A 14,204-nucleotide genomic window follows, 5' to 3' on the forward strand; every position below is an offset into this window, starting at 1 on the left:
TTGATAACGGGTCTGGCTGAGGTTCCCATTCTTAGGTCAAGTATAAAGAAGCACTATGGATTACCCAGAATGGCACTGCATGTGGTCTCGAAGTTAGGAAGAACAGAACTCATGGGCTTCCACCAGAGAGTAAAAGGAGGTGAAGAGGATGTTTCCTATTCTCTTTCTCTCTGATATCTTAAAGACAAAACTTTTCCTAGGAGTCTAGCAATGAGTGACTGGTCTATTGCCACTGTCTTCATCTTTGGGAATTTTTTTCCATAATTTTATGGGGACGCTAGATGATAAATAGCAAATGGCTCTTCCTTAGGAAATAGACGGTATTTTGATATTATTTGAGATGTCATCTATTCTGAAGATTGGGGTAGAACAGAAAAACTCAGAAAACATGAAAGACTAATTACATTATCTAGCTACCATGGTCATCCAGCAAATAAAAAGATACTTTTTTAATCAGTTATAATTATGATTTAGTACACATTTGCTGATACTGTCAAAGAGTGAGTTTACTTTTCCAGTATATCATTATACTTCAGTAATATTTTTGCCTCTAATAAAATTACTCACTATAACTAAGTTCTCAGAAAAAATAGTCTTCAGATATTGTCATAGTAAGTATGCCTTTTTTCGTAGTGTTTTCCTACATAAACACCCTCTCCTGACAATATTAAACTATTTAGTTAGTATACCCAAAATTATAGATGACACTGAAGATGTTTCATGAATGAGTCTTAAAGAATGGGGACTCTGGGGCCTGACCAGTGACACAGTGGCTAAGTTCACAGGCTCTGCTTCAGCAGCCCGGGGTTCACTGGTTCGGATCCCAGGTGCCGACCTATACACGGCTCATCAAGCCAAGCTGCGGCAGTGTCCCACATACAAAACAGAGGAAGAGTGGCACAGACATTAGCTCAGGGACAATCTTCCTCACCAAAAAAAAAAAGGGGGGACTCTGATGGAAAAAACTTAAATAATTTTTACATTTTATAAATAAATGATTTTTAAAAATAGTGTTTTGCATATTGAAAAAGAAGCAAAGGGCCAGTAAATAGCACTGTATACAATTCTTAACGACTCCATGAGTTTAAACTGTGAATCTGCACTGGTAAAATCCCTCACAAAACAACAACTCTATAAACAAAATATTATTTTTAAAAAAATGTAAGATATTACATTCTAGGGAATGGTAGCTGATATGTAACAGAAAAATATTGATTTTTTTATTATTATTTATCATCAGAATACATGATCAGATTGGCAAAAAAGAATCTAATTAGATCTCATCCAAGGTGCCTTAAAGAGACAGTTTCCTCCTAGCACGGTATCCAAGTTCTCTGGTTTCACGTGCCAAAAGAGTTCTTTCAAACACATTAAAGTTCATGATTTCACAGCTCATACATAACACTTCAACAAACAATACATACGATTTTCTGATATTTAATAATCTTGATTTTGATAGTGCCTTAGCTAAATCAGAAATATGTACAGAGCTCACTTGTGAACAACTGATAGCACAAAGTCATTCTGTAAAAGAAAGTGGATAAAACCATGGTGTATAGAAGCAGTTTTAGAGTAGTCTTTTAAATACATTACAGAACTGCTATCAAACATAGCAAATTTACTAGGCAAAGTTCAAACTTTAGTAGTTTCCTAAGAATAAACTGCTTTTATTTAGTAATTTAGTAAATTTAGTGTTTGCTCTTTAATAAGCAGAAAGTTCTAATTTTGGTACACAGAAAAAAATCTAAAAATTATTAAAACACTATGCAACTTATTTGTCAATATCAGGGATATTAGTAAAAACAACAGGTATAATTTAAAGTCATCTATAATGGCCAAAATTATGACTACATTCAAAAACAGTATTAAGTTTATGCTTTAATACATACCAAGAAGTGGTGACATATTCTGAAATATACGAAGCAACTCTGGGGTAATACATGGGCTGTTTTCCAAAGTCACTAACCTAGGAAGAAAAAAAAAAGATGATTAAATCACTTTCCACAATCATTAAAGCTGTTAATAATGCAAGCTAAATACAAAAAAACTGTCCCATCTAAAGGAAGAAAAATGGGCAATACAGAAAGTTATAAAAATTATCATTCTAGGAAAAAAATTACCAAACTCATTAAAATTAAAAACTTATCTATAAATCATAATTATTATTTTTATATACACAGCAAAAATAGGAAAGTAATCACATACTAATATAGTTATAATAATACAGTTATAATAATAAAGCAAAACTATGATTTTTATAGATTGGTCAAGGAGAGATAAAAACTATTTTGTTTTTATTTTCTCGATATATTCTTCTGTCACATGTAATTGATGTATCCCTTCAACGAGACACTGGGCTAATTAATTAGTAAAACAACTTATGCTAAATGTTTAATAAATATGAACTTAGTAAAACAATCAATATGAACAAAGTCCAATTACAGGCCAATCTCACTCATAGCATTAGCAATTTAAAATAATCAGTGTATAAAAAGTAAAACATATATGAGTTGCAGTTTATCACAGAAGTGTGCAGTTAGTTTTACCTCCGGCACTCCCACCCCCACAAAGAAGTTAAAGGAGAAAAGACATGATTGTCACAATAGATGCAAGAAAAGAGGTGAGGGGGATCCTATTCAAAACCCAACATTCACTACAAAAACTCTTCTCTAATTAGAAACAAAAAGGAACGTCCATAACCTTCTAAGAGAGTACCTACCAAACACTCATAGAAAACACACCATGTCATGATATGTAGAAACCATTCTCTGCAAAAAACAGAAGAACGCCTCAAAGAACATTCTCTATTGCCTTATCTACCTTGACATCTATTGAGCGCATGTATGGAGGGCCTCGCACATGATATGCCAAGTGAGTTAATAAAAGATACAAGGGTAGCAGAAGAAAAAGTTAAATAGTCTTTATTTACAGAAGACATGACTGATAGAAAAGAGAAAGAATTCATAGACAAATTATTCAAATTACTGAGAGAGTTCAGCAAGGTTGCTAAATAGATCCATACACAAAAATCAATTGAATTTCTACACATCAAATACTTAAGATTTAAATGGATGATATTATAAGAGTCATAGATAACAACATTCTAACATCATAACTCTCTAAGCTGTTATACAGAATCAATAAAACCTGAATTCAAATTCCTACAGGGTTTTCCTTGGAAATTAGGCAAGCTGATTCTAAAATTATTTGGAAGGCAAATGACCAAGAACAGCCAAGAACTTTCTTAGGAAAACAAAAAGTATGGGGAATAGGAGGAGATACTTGCTTTGCCAGATATTATGACTTACTAAAAAGTCACTGTAATTAATATTATAAACAAAATAAAAAGCACAAGAAACAGACCTCTTAGTCTGTGACAGATGAGGTTCCAAAGCTAAGTAAGGAAAGTTTAGACTACTTAGTCTTCGGTGGTGACATACTAGACCTCTACACCTCACAAACAACACAGAAAATAATTCCAGTACTTATATGAGAAGGGTAAGGCTTTACTTTACAAGACGTCAGGAGAACATTTTTGTGGCTTTAGGTTAGAGAAAGATTAAAGGAAAAGAAGAAGAAACATGACTATATTAAAGTTAAAAATTACTGTCTATCAAAAGATGCTTCAAAAAAGTTAAAACATAAGTCACATACTGGAGAAAACTGTTTTCAATATATATAACTGACAAAGGAATAGTATCTAAAGGAATAATATCCAAAAGATACTATTCAATAAGAGAAAAATGGACAGAACACATGAACAAGCATTTCATAGAACATACAAAAATTGGCAATAAACTTGACTATAAAAAATATAAAGATATCCAACTTGACTATAATCAAGAAAATGTAAATTATAACCAAAACAAGGTACATTTTATCCCCATCACATTAGCAGAATTTTAAGTCTGACATCCACATATCAGCAAAGCTAGAGAACAGCTGGAATTCTTGTATGCTGCTGACAGGAGTGAAAGTTGATATAATCACTTTGGAAAATTATTATTATTATTTGGTAAGGTTGACTATGTATATACGTATATACCTATGACCTAGCAACTCCATTTCTAGTCAGAAATGTACATAGTGCATAAGATTTCATACATTTGTGCTAGGAATCATGTACAAGAATGTTCAGAGTTGCGTTATATTTGAATATCAAACAAAATGACGAATAAGTAAAGGAATTCTGTTACATTCATACCATTAAATCCATCAATGTGGATGAATCTCAAAACAGGGAGCAAAAAAGAAAGTTAGAACACATATAATACAATTTATATAAAGTTAAAATGTATTGTTTAGAGATACACACACATGTGATTCAAAAACATTAAAACAAAAGAAAGAAAACCAAGGAATGAAAACAAAAAAAATGGTACAGTGGGTTATCCCCAGCATGGAAGTAGGGTTCCACAAAGATGCCACACCATGGGATTCACAGGCATTCTTACTGTTCCGTTTCTTAACCAGGGTACAGAAAATAGGTTTTCACTTTACATAAGTTATAAATAATTACAAACAATATGAGCTCCATATTATTTTGTATTTATAAACTATTTCAAGAATATTAAATGACAAAATTGCGGGGGTCACAGGAACAACCAGCCACCCCCAAAATGAAGTCTTTCCCATGTACACAGTAATGATATCTCTAGACACCTTACCCCAATCAACAATAACAGGATTTGATTCACTTTTTAAAGAATAAAACTTCAGGAAAGGTAAAAAAGACTTTATCCTATTCACCTTTAAAATAAACATGAAACAAAAAGAAAAACTACAATCCAGTCATGGGATTTCACCAAGAAAAAAAGTGAAGAGCATATTCTAAATCCTAGATGTTTAAAAAACTCTCCTCGTCAATGGATCCAGATTAAGATTCTACCTGAAGTTTGCTCCTTCTCTCTCTCACAGTCATTACCTTAGTAATAAAGGCCAGTCAGGTCATTGTCACTCTCTCTTCTTATGCTAGTTTCCACAGGATAAACCATGTTACTCAAGTGGAAAAAATCTTGAAGAATTTAAACTACTTAAAAACAAAATGACATGGTATGTAACTCCAGATTAAACAAATTGGAAAAGAGAGGAAGTAAGGCAAATACATTCAAAGCACTAAATTCTTTACCATCAAGGAAAGGGAAAAGGTACTCATGTAATGAATAATTAGACAAAGCTATATGTACCAACATCTCTGACTACAGAAATGTAAAATTTAATATTACCCTTCCACAAAAAATGTAGAAAAGAGAGTATAAAGTAAAAAGACAGACATATTAATTCAACAAACAAATGTAAGAACACTAAAATTCTTTTGCAGTAAAGCATCTTTAGTTAGGTTAAAATAAAAAACATTAAAAAATTTGCTCTGATTGGGAGACATAACTAAATTACAAACAAAAAGGCTAAAATGTAAATGATTAGCAAAGATAGTTAAGTCAAATTTAAACAAAATAAACCAGATGATGACATTAATAGCAGATAAAATTTAAATTCAAAAGAAATAAAAGGTAGAAAATTAATCACAACATACATATATCACACGACGCTTCATGAAAATATTTTTTTCCCCTGTTTTTTAGGAGGGGGGAGGGAAAAAGGGGCAATTAGGCTCACGTGTGGTGATGGACTATGATTTTTGGGTGCTAAACATGATGTAATCTACAGAGAATTAGAAATATATTACGATATAGATGTGAAAGTTATACAATGTTATAATCCAATGTTACTGCAATTAAAAAAAATTTTTAATTCTAAATATTATATTTTATTTAATCTTTTAAGAATACATAAAAGCACCAAAATTTTGTGCAGTGAATAATATTTTTTAAAACTTACAGGTCAAAGCTGACAGAAACAAAAAGGGACACTGAGACAAAGAAAACTGAATGGGATATTTTAATAAATCAGTGTAAAGATGAAAAAGCAAAACAATAATGTGAACTACACAACCTACGAGTTAAAAAGAATAGATATACACAGATATAAAAGTCTGCATCATTATTATTAATGTGAATATATTCCAAAAATAGAGCCTATAAGAAGTCATTAAAATTCACATTAAGCTTAAAAAAATTATACAAGTGACATGTTGTATTTACTATGCAATAAATCCAGACCTGAATCATATACTTTAATTATCAGCAAAAAATAAATGATGTTGGGTCAAAGAAATTTGAAAAATTGTAATAATACATCAAGACTTAAGGGAAATAGGCAGCTACACTCTAGGACAAATTCACAAATTTAAATGTTTTAGCATTTAAGAAAAACAAAGGTAATAAATAACCATTTGTCTTGGGGTTTTAAGAAAGTACACCCACAACTAAGTGTAAGAAGTAAAAAATCTGAAGTAGAAATAAAGTAATGAAAGGATAGAAACATAGAATTCATAAATCTAACATGTAATTCTTTCTTATTAATAAAAGAAATCTCTAATAAATGTACTTTCAAAAGGAGATAAAATAAAACTAAAAATAAGGAGATAAAGCAAAATGTACATAACTTTTTTAATACTATCTTAAGGGACTAAGTGCTAAAATTAACAGACATCAAAAGTCTAAGCCAAAATAATATGTATAAACTAATAACTAAGAAACACTCTGAGAATCTTATCAAAACTGATTGACTCCCTGGCCCCTGCCATGAGTCCATTTCCAGTTCCCTTTATTACTGAATTTCCAAATGATCTCAAGAATAGTTACTATATTACAGAGACCATTCCAATATTAAGAAAATGATTTTTAAAAATTGGTAAAACAAGTAAAACCCTGATATAAAATCCACAGTATCACAAAACGTGGATTATAGATCCAGATCACTTATAAGTAGAGGAAAAAATAAAATTAGAAAAAATATTAGAAAACATAATTGTACAATATATTAAAAGTATATATTTCACTTTAGCAAGCAAAGTTTATCTCAAGAGTCAAAGTTTTTCAAAGAGAGAAGTTTAAAGAAAGAACGATATAATCTCCTGAGTGGACGGCAAATAGCAATCAAATTAGTCTTTTTTAAAATGAAGAAGAACATACTACATTTAATGGTATACCGCTGATGCTGGTTGTTTATCAGTATCCATTACCCCATTCTAGTTGCTTAAAAAAAACTATTCATGCAAGGTCTTTTGTTCAAATTCTGGTTAAAAATATTTTACAGTATTATATGATCATATTAGGAAAGAAGAAAGAATAAATATTACTGAGCTAAATCTTAGAATGTAGGTTAACTAACACAGAAAAACAAACCTAACGCAAGTAGAAAGAGGAGATAAATATAAGAGTAGAAATTACTAAATAGGAAACAAACACGCAACAAAGAGAATCAAAGCCAAAGGTTGGTTCTTTGAGTATCCAGTTGAAATGAAGTATCTGCTGTTTGTAAACAAAAATCAACCCCTCCACTTGCACTGAATCTCATCCCTTCTTGCATCCTTCAATTATCTCACTCTCTTGAGCTTCATCCATCCCTCTGGACCTTGCATTGCCCACACCAGCCAACTGCTGCCCAAGTTCTACACTTCTCTTCATAGTAAAAGCTCTCAAACAAGTTGTCAATGCTCACAGTTGGTACTCACTTAACTTTTGATTCATGCTTCAATCTACTCCAATTCTAATTTGTGTTCTTACTACTCCACTGAAACCCCTCCTATCATCTCCACTGGCCAAATTCACTTCTCTGTACCACTGTCACTAGGAGCATCAGGAACACTTGACCTAGCTGACCACTCCTCTTTTAGGAAATACTCTCCTCTCCTGGCTTGGTTTTCCTCCCCTATCAGTAGACAGCTCTTCTCTGTCATCTTTGATGGCTCCACATGTGACCTCAAAATGTTCTAAGTTCTTCAGGACTCTGCCCTAAGCACAATGTTCTCTATCTGCCCTTCTCCTCCTAAGCAATCTCACTGATTCTCAAAAGTGCTAACCACTTTACAAACATTATCTTATCCTCACAACAATCATGTGAAGTAAGAATTATTTTTCCTCATTTTACAGATAAGGAAACTGAGGCTCACAGAAGATGATGACAAAACTACTGCAGTGGTATTATGGGATTGGCACCTATATCTGATTCCAAATATGAGTTCTAACCCACTAAGAAAAATATATGAAGAAACGTGTATCTTGATTCTTTAAAGAATCTTGTCTATTAATAAATTTTAAAAATGAATTGTAATGATTTAATTTTGTTTACATATAACTAAAGGCTAGGAAAAAAGAAATTACCATTAACAGAGCAATGTACTTTTACTATTATCTGTTCATGTAATCCTTAAAAAATTTATACACCTTTAGTAAACACATTAATATGTTAAGTCTGTAATATCGAGAAGTATCTGAGTCTGTCTCAATTACAGCTAATGTTTTTAATTTTCCTAATAATCAACATCATATAGTATCTACATATTTACAGGAAAGTATTTATCTGCCAGAGACTAATGTTCTTTTTTCTAATCTTGAGTTGGGGTTGGCAAACTACAGCTCATGGGCCAGTCCAAACTACATCCTATTTTTGTAAGTGATGTTTTATTTGAACACATGTCCATTTGTTTACATTCTGTCTATGACTGCTTTGGCACTAAAACAGCAGAGTTGAACAGTTACAACAGAAAATGCCTAGCCTGGGAAGCCTAAAATATTTTCTGTCTGCTCCTTTACAGAAAAAGTTTACCAACCTATGATCTAGAGTAATCCATGCAGTACAAATTAAAATATATGATCATAAAAGTTTCCAACACATGCTAATTTACAAACTGTCTAGAAGTCATTTAAGTCCAAACAATATAACTTAGAATATAAGAAACACAAATTGCAAATTAATATCTACGTAGTTATGTTTTCAAATCGTCCATCTAGTATTCTAATTTATAATTTGCACCAAAGACAATTTCTAAGAATCAAAAAACTGTTCATTCCTAGACATCTAAATAAACTAAAGGAAGGAAGGATGAACGGACAGATGGACACCACAAACGTCATTTCTATGGTTAATTTCTGTGATTTGCTTTTTTAATTCCAAGTCAGTTTATGTATCAGAATTTTTAAATCTTCCCTGCATTATAAACTACATCTTACATAAAGACTGGCCCTACAGAAAACTGCTGCCATCAGTAAGATAAGCTTAAGAAAGCAAAAAAATTTTTCTAGCACAGTTCCTTACACAGTTTGTGGCACGGAGCTGCCACAGAAACAGGGTTTTTTTTTTCACTTCTTAACACTACATACTACTCCCCCAATAAAATAATAAGTCAAGACTAATAGCACTAAAATTTGGGGCTGAAGTATAGTATCTCAGTACTTACTGGGTAAGGCAGTCAGCAGTTGAAAAATAATTCCTCAACATCCCCCAAAATGTCTCATTTAACACACTGGAAGTTTTAAGTCAATTTTTAGTCTTGAAAATTTATCAAGATCTCCATTTTACATTCCAAATTCCAAAAGATGAAATGCAGCTGAGTGCTTACTGAAACATCCCCTTTAACTTTGATTATTCTAAGCCTACACTGAGTGATAGCTGCCAAGAAAAGATGAAGTTAGCCAGTTCAGGAAAGCTGTTTTTTTTTTTTTTTTTTTAAATGCTACATTTTTAAGCCTTGTTACATGATCTTTGCTTTATTGGCATGAGAGTAGGGAAGACCAGGAGAAAAATAAGACCCATGGTATCAAGTTTTTCCTCTTACCATAATTCTAAACCATCTTCCAGAAGATAAACATGTGGAGGCTGGGAAACATCTGTACTCAGTTGAATAACTGGGAGCAGGAAAGGGTACAGGTTCTTGCTGTCTGCTCCTAATCCCTATAGGAAGTATAAATAAAACTTAACATAAGACACTCTAAGGTCCCACCCCCACCAAAAAATCACCTACCATATAAAAAAGCCCTAAAACCAACGTATAAAAAATAAATCAATCAGATTTTTAAAGAATGGTCCTAATTAAAAGCACTACTAAAATAAAGTTAGTTCTGTTTACCATTGGAAAGCAAGTAGCAAAAAAATATTATTCAATTGCCTAACGGTAGCAAAACTATATACACCAAGGGTATACACATTGGTTCATTTTCAGAGATTCCACATATAAAAATATATTTTCCCCTCTCTGACTACTGAAGAGGTGTTAACACTGATATATTAAATTCTGTAAATGACCTCATTTAAATAATCTAAAATGAACGTAACCTAAGTATTTATCAATAAGATAATTAAATTGTGGTACATTCATATTTTATGATGCTGACTAGCCATGAAAAAGGATTAGGCGTGGAACAAAAACAATCTCAAAAACAAATACAAATTGGATTAAAAAAGTGCAGAAGTGTGTATAACAAGTCCATATGCCAAAGAATTTTTTTAAATAGCTACATATGTATATGCAGATATATGCATAAAAATGTTTCTTGGGAGCAAATAGGAGAAATTATTAACCCTAGTTAAATACAGGAAGGGGAAAAGGATCTTGGAAGGGGGTAAAGGGAGAATTTTGGGTTTTTTGCTTTTTTGTAAGCTTTTTAAAGAATATGTACGCATGTTATTTCTTCAGTGAATATTTGCTAATATTTTATTGAGCCAAGAACACAAAGATGGAGGAAGAAGAGGGGGTCATATCTAGGATTCTAGTTTGCCTAATCATTGTCTTATAGAGCTTGTCTTGGTGTATCACACTAAATCTAAGCACTTTGAAAGAAAACAAAAAAAATAAAAAGTCAATTTCGAATCCATAGTAATCTCTATAATCTGTTAGACACAGAAGGAAACCAAATAAACCATCAAATGCCTCCTGACTCAGGAAATAATTCAAATGTCAATATAGTTTGTAGCAGATTATAATGTAACAAAATATATATTTATTCCCCTTTTGATGACATACATGTACAAAATTCTGTTTTTATCACTGGGGCACAGATAACTTCAGTAGAAACAAATAAAGCTTATCCTTAAATATGTTAAGTATAAGTTTGACCCTATCTATAACTAAAAATCAGTTGAAAGACCTTATTAAAGATTTTTCCAAAGGAAGAGAATTATAAAAATGTTACACTTAATAAAGTAGTATATTGGGCCTTAAAATTCAGTTAAATTTCACTCTCCATAACTCAATCTTTAACAGAACAAAAAAGAAAGAACATTAAGAAAAACTAGTCAAGTTCATTTTGATTATCAAGTAGACTTAAAATTTCCTGGGAAAATTAGAATTACCTACTTACTTAATGCACATCCCACTGAGCACAATATGCTGGCATTAGCAAAACCAAAGTAAGCAAGTGCTAAACACACAAGACTCTCAAAGCCTAAAGAGATTCACCTTTGTAAACTAGTGGCCTGAAGAATGTGTCCAATTACAGATATGCAGCTTTTTTCAGTCCATAGTTACAACTACAAGACACTGTCTACAATACTATGAAAGCTCAAAAACAAATTTATCAGTTATTAATAAAATTATCAGAAATGGTTAAAAGGGAAAAGTCATGTTGTACTACAAATGCATAAGACATAAGGGGAAATGAGGTGAAGTGTACAAAGGAATATCTCTGTACTATCTTTGCAACTGCCTGTGAATATATAATTTTTTTTTTTAACTTAAGGGGAAAAACAGAACAACACCCTCTAAAAATTGGCATTTCTCAGGGTACTGTCTTTGGCTCTCTTCTCATGCCCCAAGCACATGCTGATAATGTCCAACTCTATTATCTCTAAACCAAATCTCTGAACTCCTGACACTCCAAATGACTATAGGACATCATCACCCAGAAGACAGCTCAAACCACTGAACCAACTCATTGTCTTCCTAAAAAACAGTTCCCCTTCCTGATTTCCTAACTCAAGGAACATGAACCACTATCTAACTAGTGACAAATTATACTGCAATCACCTCCAGGCCCCTCTTCCTCCTCACCTCACATCTGAACAATCCTTAATTCTCTCCAATATTTTTCAAACCTTTCCCCTTCTTTCCAGGGCTTTAATTCAGGTAATCACCTCTCTCATAGTTAACAGAAGAGCCTCCCAACTACTTTCCCTGATCTTAGTTTTATCCCATTCCAAATCAATGTCCTACTGGTGCCCTGGTTATCTTCCTAAAATAAAAATGTTAACACCCCTTCCTGTGAAGTTCAAGAGATGTTCTTTACACCTTCCTGACCAGGCCCCCAGACCCAAGTTCCATATTCTATGTTCCAGCCATACCAAACAACTCAGTATTAGAAATCACTGTGTTAATATCTGGAGAAAGCTTGCAGATTTAACACGTGTATTTACTACTGTTCTCTCCCAAGATCCACTAGAAGGATAGAGGAGGATTTGTTTTTACAGACCTAAGCCATAAGTACAAAAATAGCATAAGAGATAAAAGCAACTCATTTTCGGAAGGTAGAAAAAAAGACACGTGGTAACTGACAGCAGACTCAGAAAACCGAAGCTCAAAGCCAGCAGTGAAAAAAAGAGAAAGAAGCAACTACACTGACACTACAGAAACGCCAAAAGACTCCAGAACTGACAGCACCAGGTCTTTGGGAAGGGGGAAGTTGACGAGGAGGTATTAAAAATAAGATGACCCCTAGAACGTGTTTAAAAAGCAGCTTGATGCCAAGATTTCATCAATGTGCACAAACTGTCAAACCAGTGGCCCTCCCCTGAACCAGCATATTTTCTGGTAAGGTAAAACCAATGGTCTCTAGACAGGGAAACATCAGGTAATCAAGAGCAGGGATACTATACAAAACAGGGAGATGTAACATGTAACAGGCAGGAGACTATAAGACATTATAGTATTTTTCCTTCTTTTGTGTACGCTTCAGATTTTTCACCAAAAACAAAAAAAGAAAAAACCCGGCAAACAAGGATCACAGATAAGATTAAAATATCTAATATGAAAAATAGAGAACAAAACAAACAAATAGAGAACAGCACCTTGAAAGAAATAGAAACCATGCAAAATGAAAGTTTGGAAAAAATATATCATTAATATCCTTGGTAGACCAAAAGAAAACATTGCATTCATGAAATAAAAATGAGATGCTGTAAAATGACTATTCAGCAAAACAAAAAAGAATTCACAGACATTATAGCAGGAAGGAAAAACTTATTAGAAAGGTTGAAAGATAAAGCTGAGGAAATTCCCCAGGAAAGTCAAGCAAAAGGACTGAGAGAAGAAAAAGCAGAAAAGAACAGTAAGAAAAGTAGAGGACTGGTTCATTCATCATCTAAGTAATAAGAAATTCAGAGACAAAAGAAAAACATGAAGGGAAGGAAATAATCAATCAATACAATCAATACAACACAATAAAGTTATTAGAACCCAAGAACATGAGTTTCCAAGTTGAAATATCCACCAAGCGTCCAGAACAATGGGATGAAAATACACCCACATCATCATAAAATTGAAAACAGAGAAGAAGGTACAAGGTGCCAAAATGGGAAAGGAGGGATGATGCATTTAAGAATCAGGAATTAAAATGGCTCAGGGTTCCTAAGAGCAACTCTGGAAAGCTAAAAGACAACGAAATAGTCTCTCAAATTTTTAGGGAAAATCTAGAATTTTATACCCAGTCAACTACTAAGCATTGTGAAAACAAAATAAAGACATTTTCACACATACAAAATCTCAAAAAAATTTACCTCCCATGTATCTTCTGCAGATGCCACTAGCATCCTGCAAAATTCTGCATCAGAAAGAGGAGGTAAAACAAGGAAGACCAGTACAGAAAACAGGCATCCCACAGAAAGGAGAGACAAGAAGAATCCTTTTGATGACAGTGAAAGGAGATCCAGTTATAACAACTGCACACGGGCACAGAGTAAAATCAGTCCAGACTAAAGCACACAGGAATCTTCCATATTTCAAGATGACAAAGGGAACAAAATACCTGAAGCGTCTAAACAAACTAAAGACACGTTTAGACAACAGGTGAAGAGTATAGTTTCGATTACACAGAAAATTAAATGTAGTGAACAGAATTCTAAATTGACCACCTATGGTTCCTGACCCCAACGTACACACACCACTCCCTAGTTATTCAACCAAATGCTAATCTAGATATGACTGTGAAGAAATTTTACAGATATGATTAAGGTCCTAAATCAAGTGACCTTAAGATAGGAAATTATCCAGTTAGGCCTGACCTAATCACATGAGCTCTTCAAAAGAGAGTTTTCTTTGGGGGCTGGCCTGGTGGAATAGCAGTTAAGTTCACCAGCTGTACTTCAGCAGC

The 14,204-nt window shown here is 33.0% G+C and overlaps 1 protein-coding gene across 2 annotated transcripts in view; it reads right to left on the bottom strand.

Moving 5' to 3' along the window:
• IPO11 (importin 11) overlaps window positions 1–14,204 on the bottom strand; it is a 230,143-nt gene that overhangs the window by 130,796 nt on the left and 85,143 nt on the right. For both annotated transcript variants that reach the window (XM_001493727.7, XM_005604232.4), the window contains exons 21-22: window positions 9,680–9,795; window positions 1,890–1,966 (exon numbers count right to left, since the gene is read on the bottom strand). In XM_001493727.7, coding sequence (XP_001493777.1) covers window positions 1,890–1,966; window positions 9,680–9,795 — 193 coding nt within the window. The remainder of the gene's footprint in view (window positions 1–1,889; window positions 1,967–9,679; window positions 9,796–14,204) is intronic.

This window comes from Equus caballus, chromosome 21 (assembly GCF_041296265.1).
Source record: "Equus caballus isolate H_3958 breed thoroughbred chromosome 21, TB-T2T, whole genome shotgun sequence".
NCBI lineage: Eukaryota > Metazoa > Chordata > Mammalia > Perissodactyla > Equidae > Equus > Equus caballus.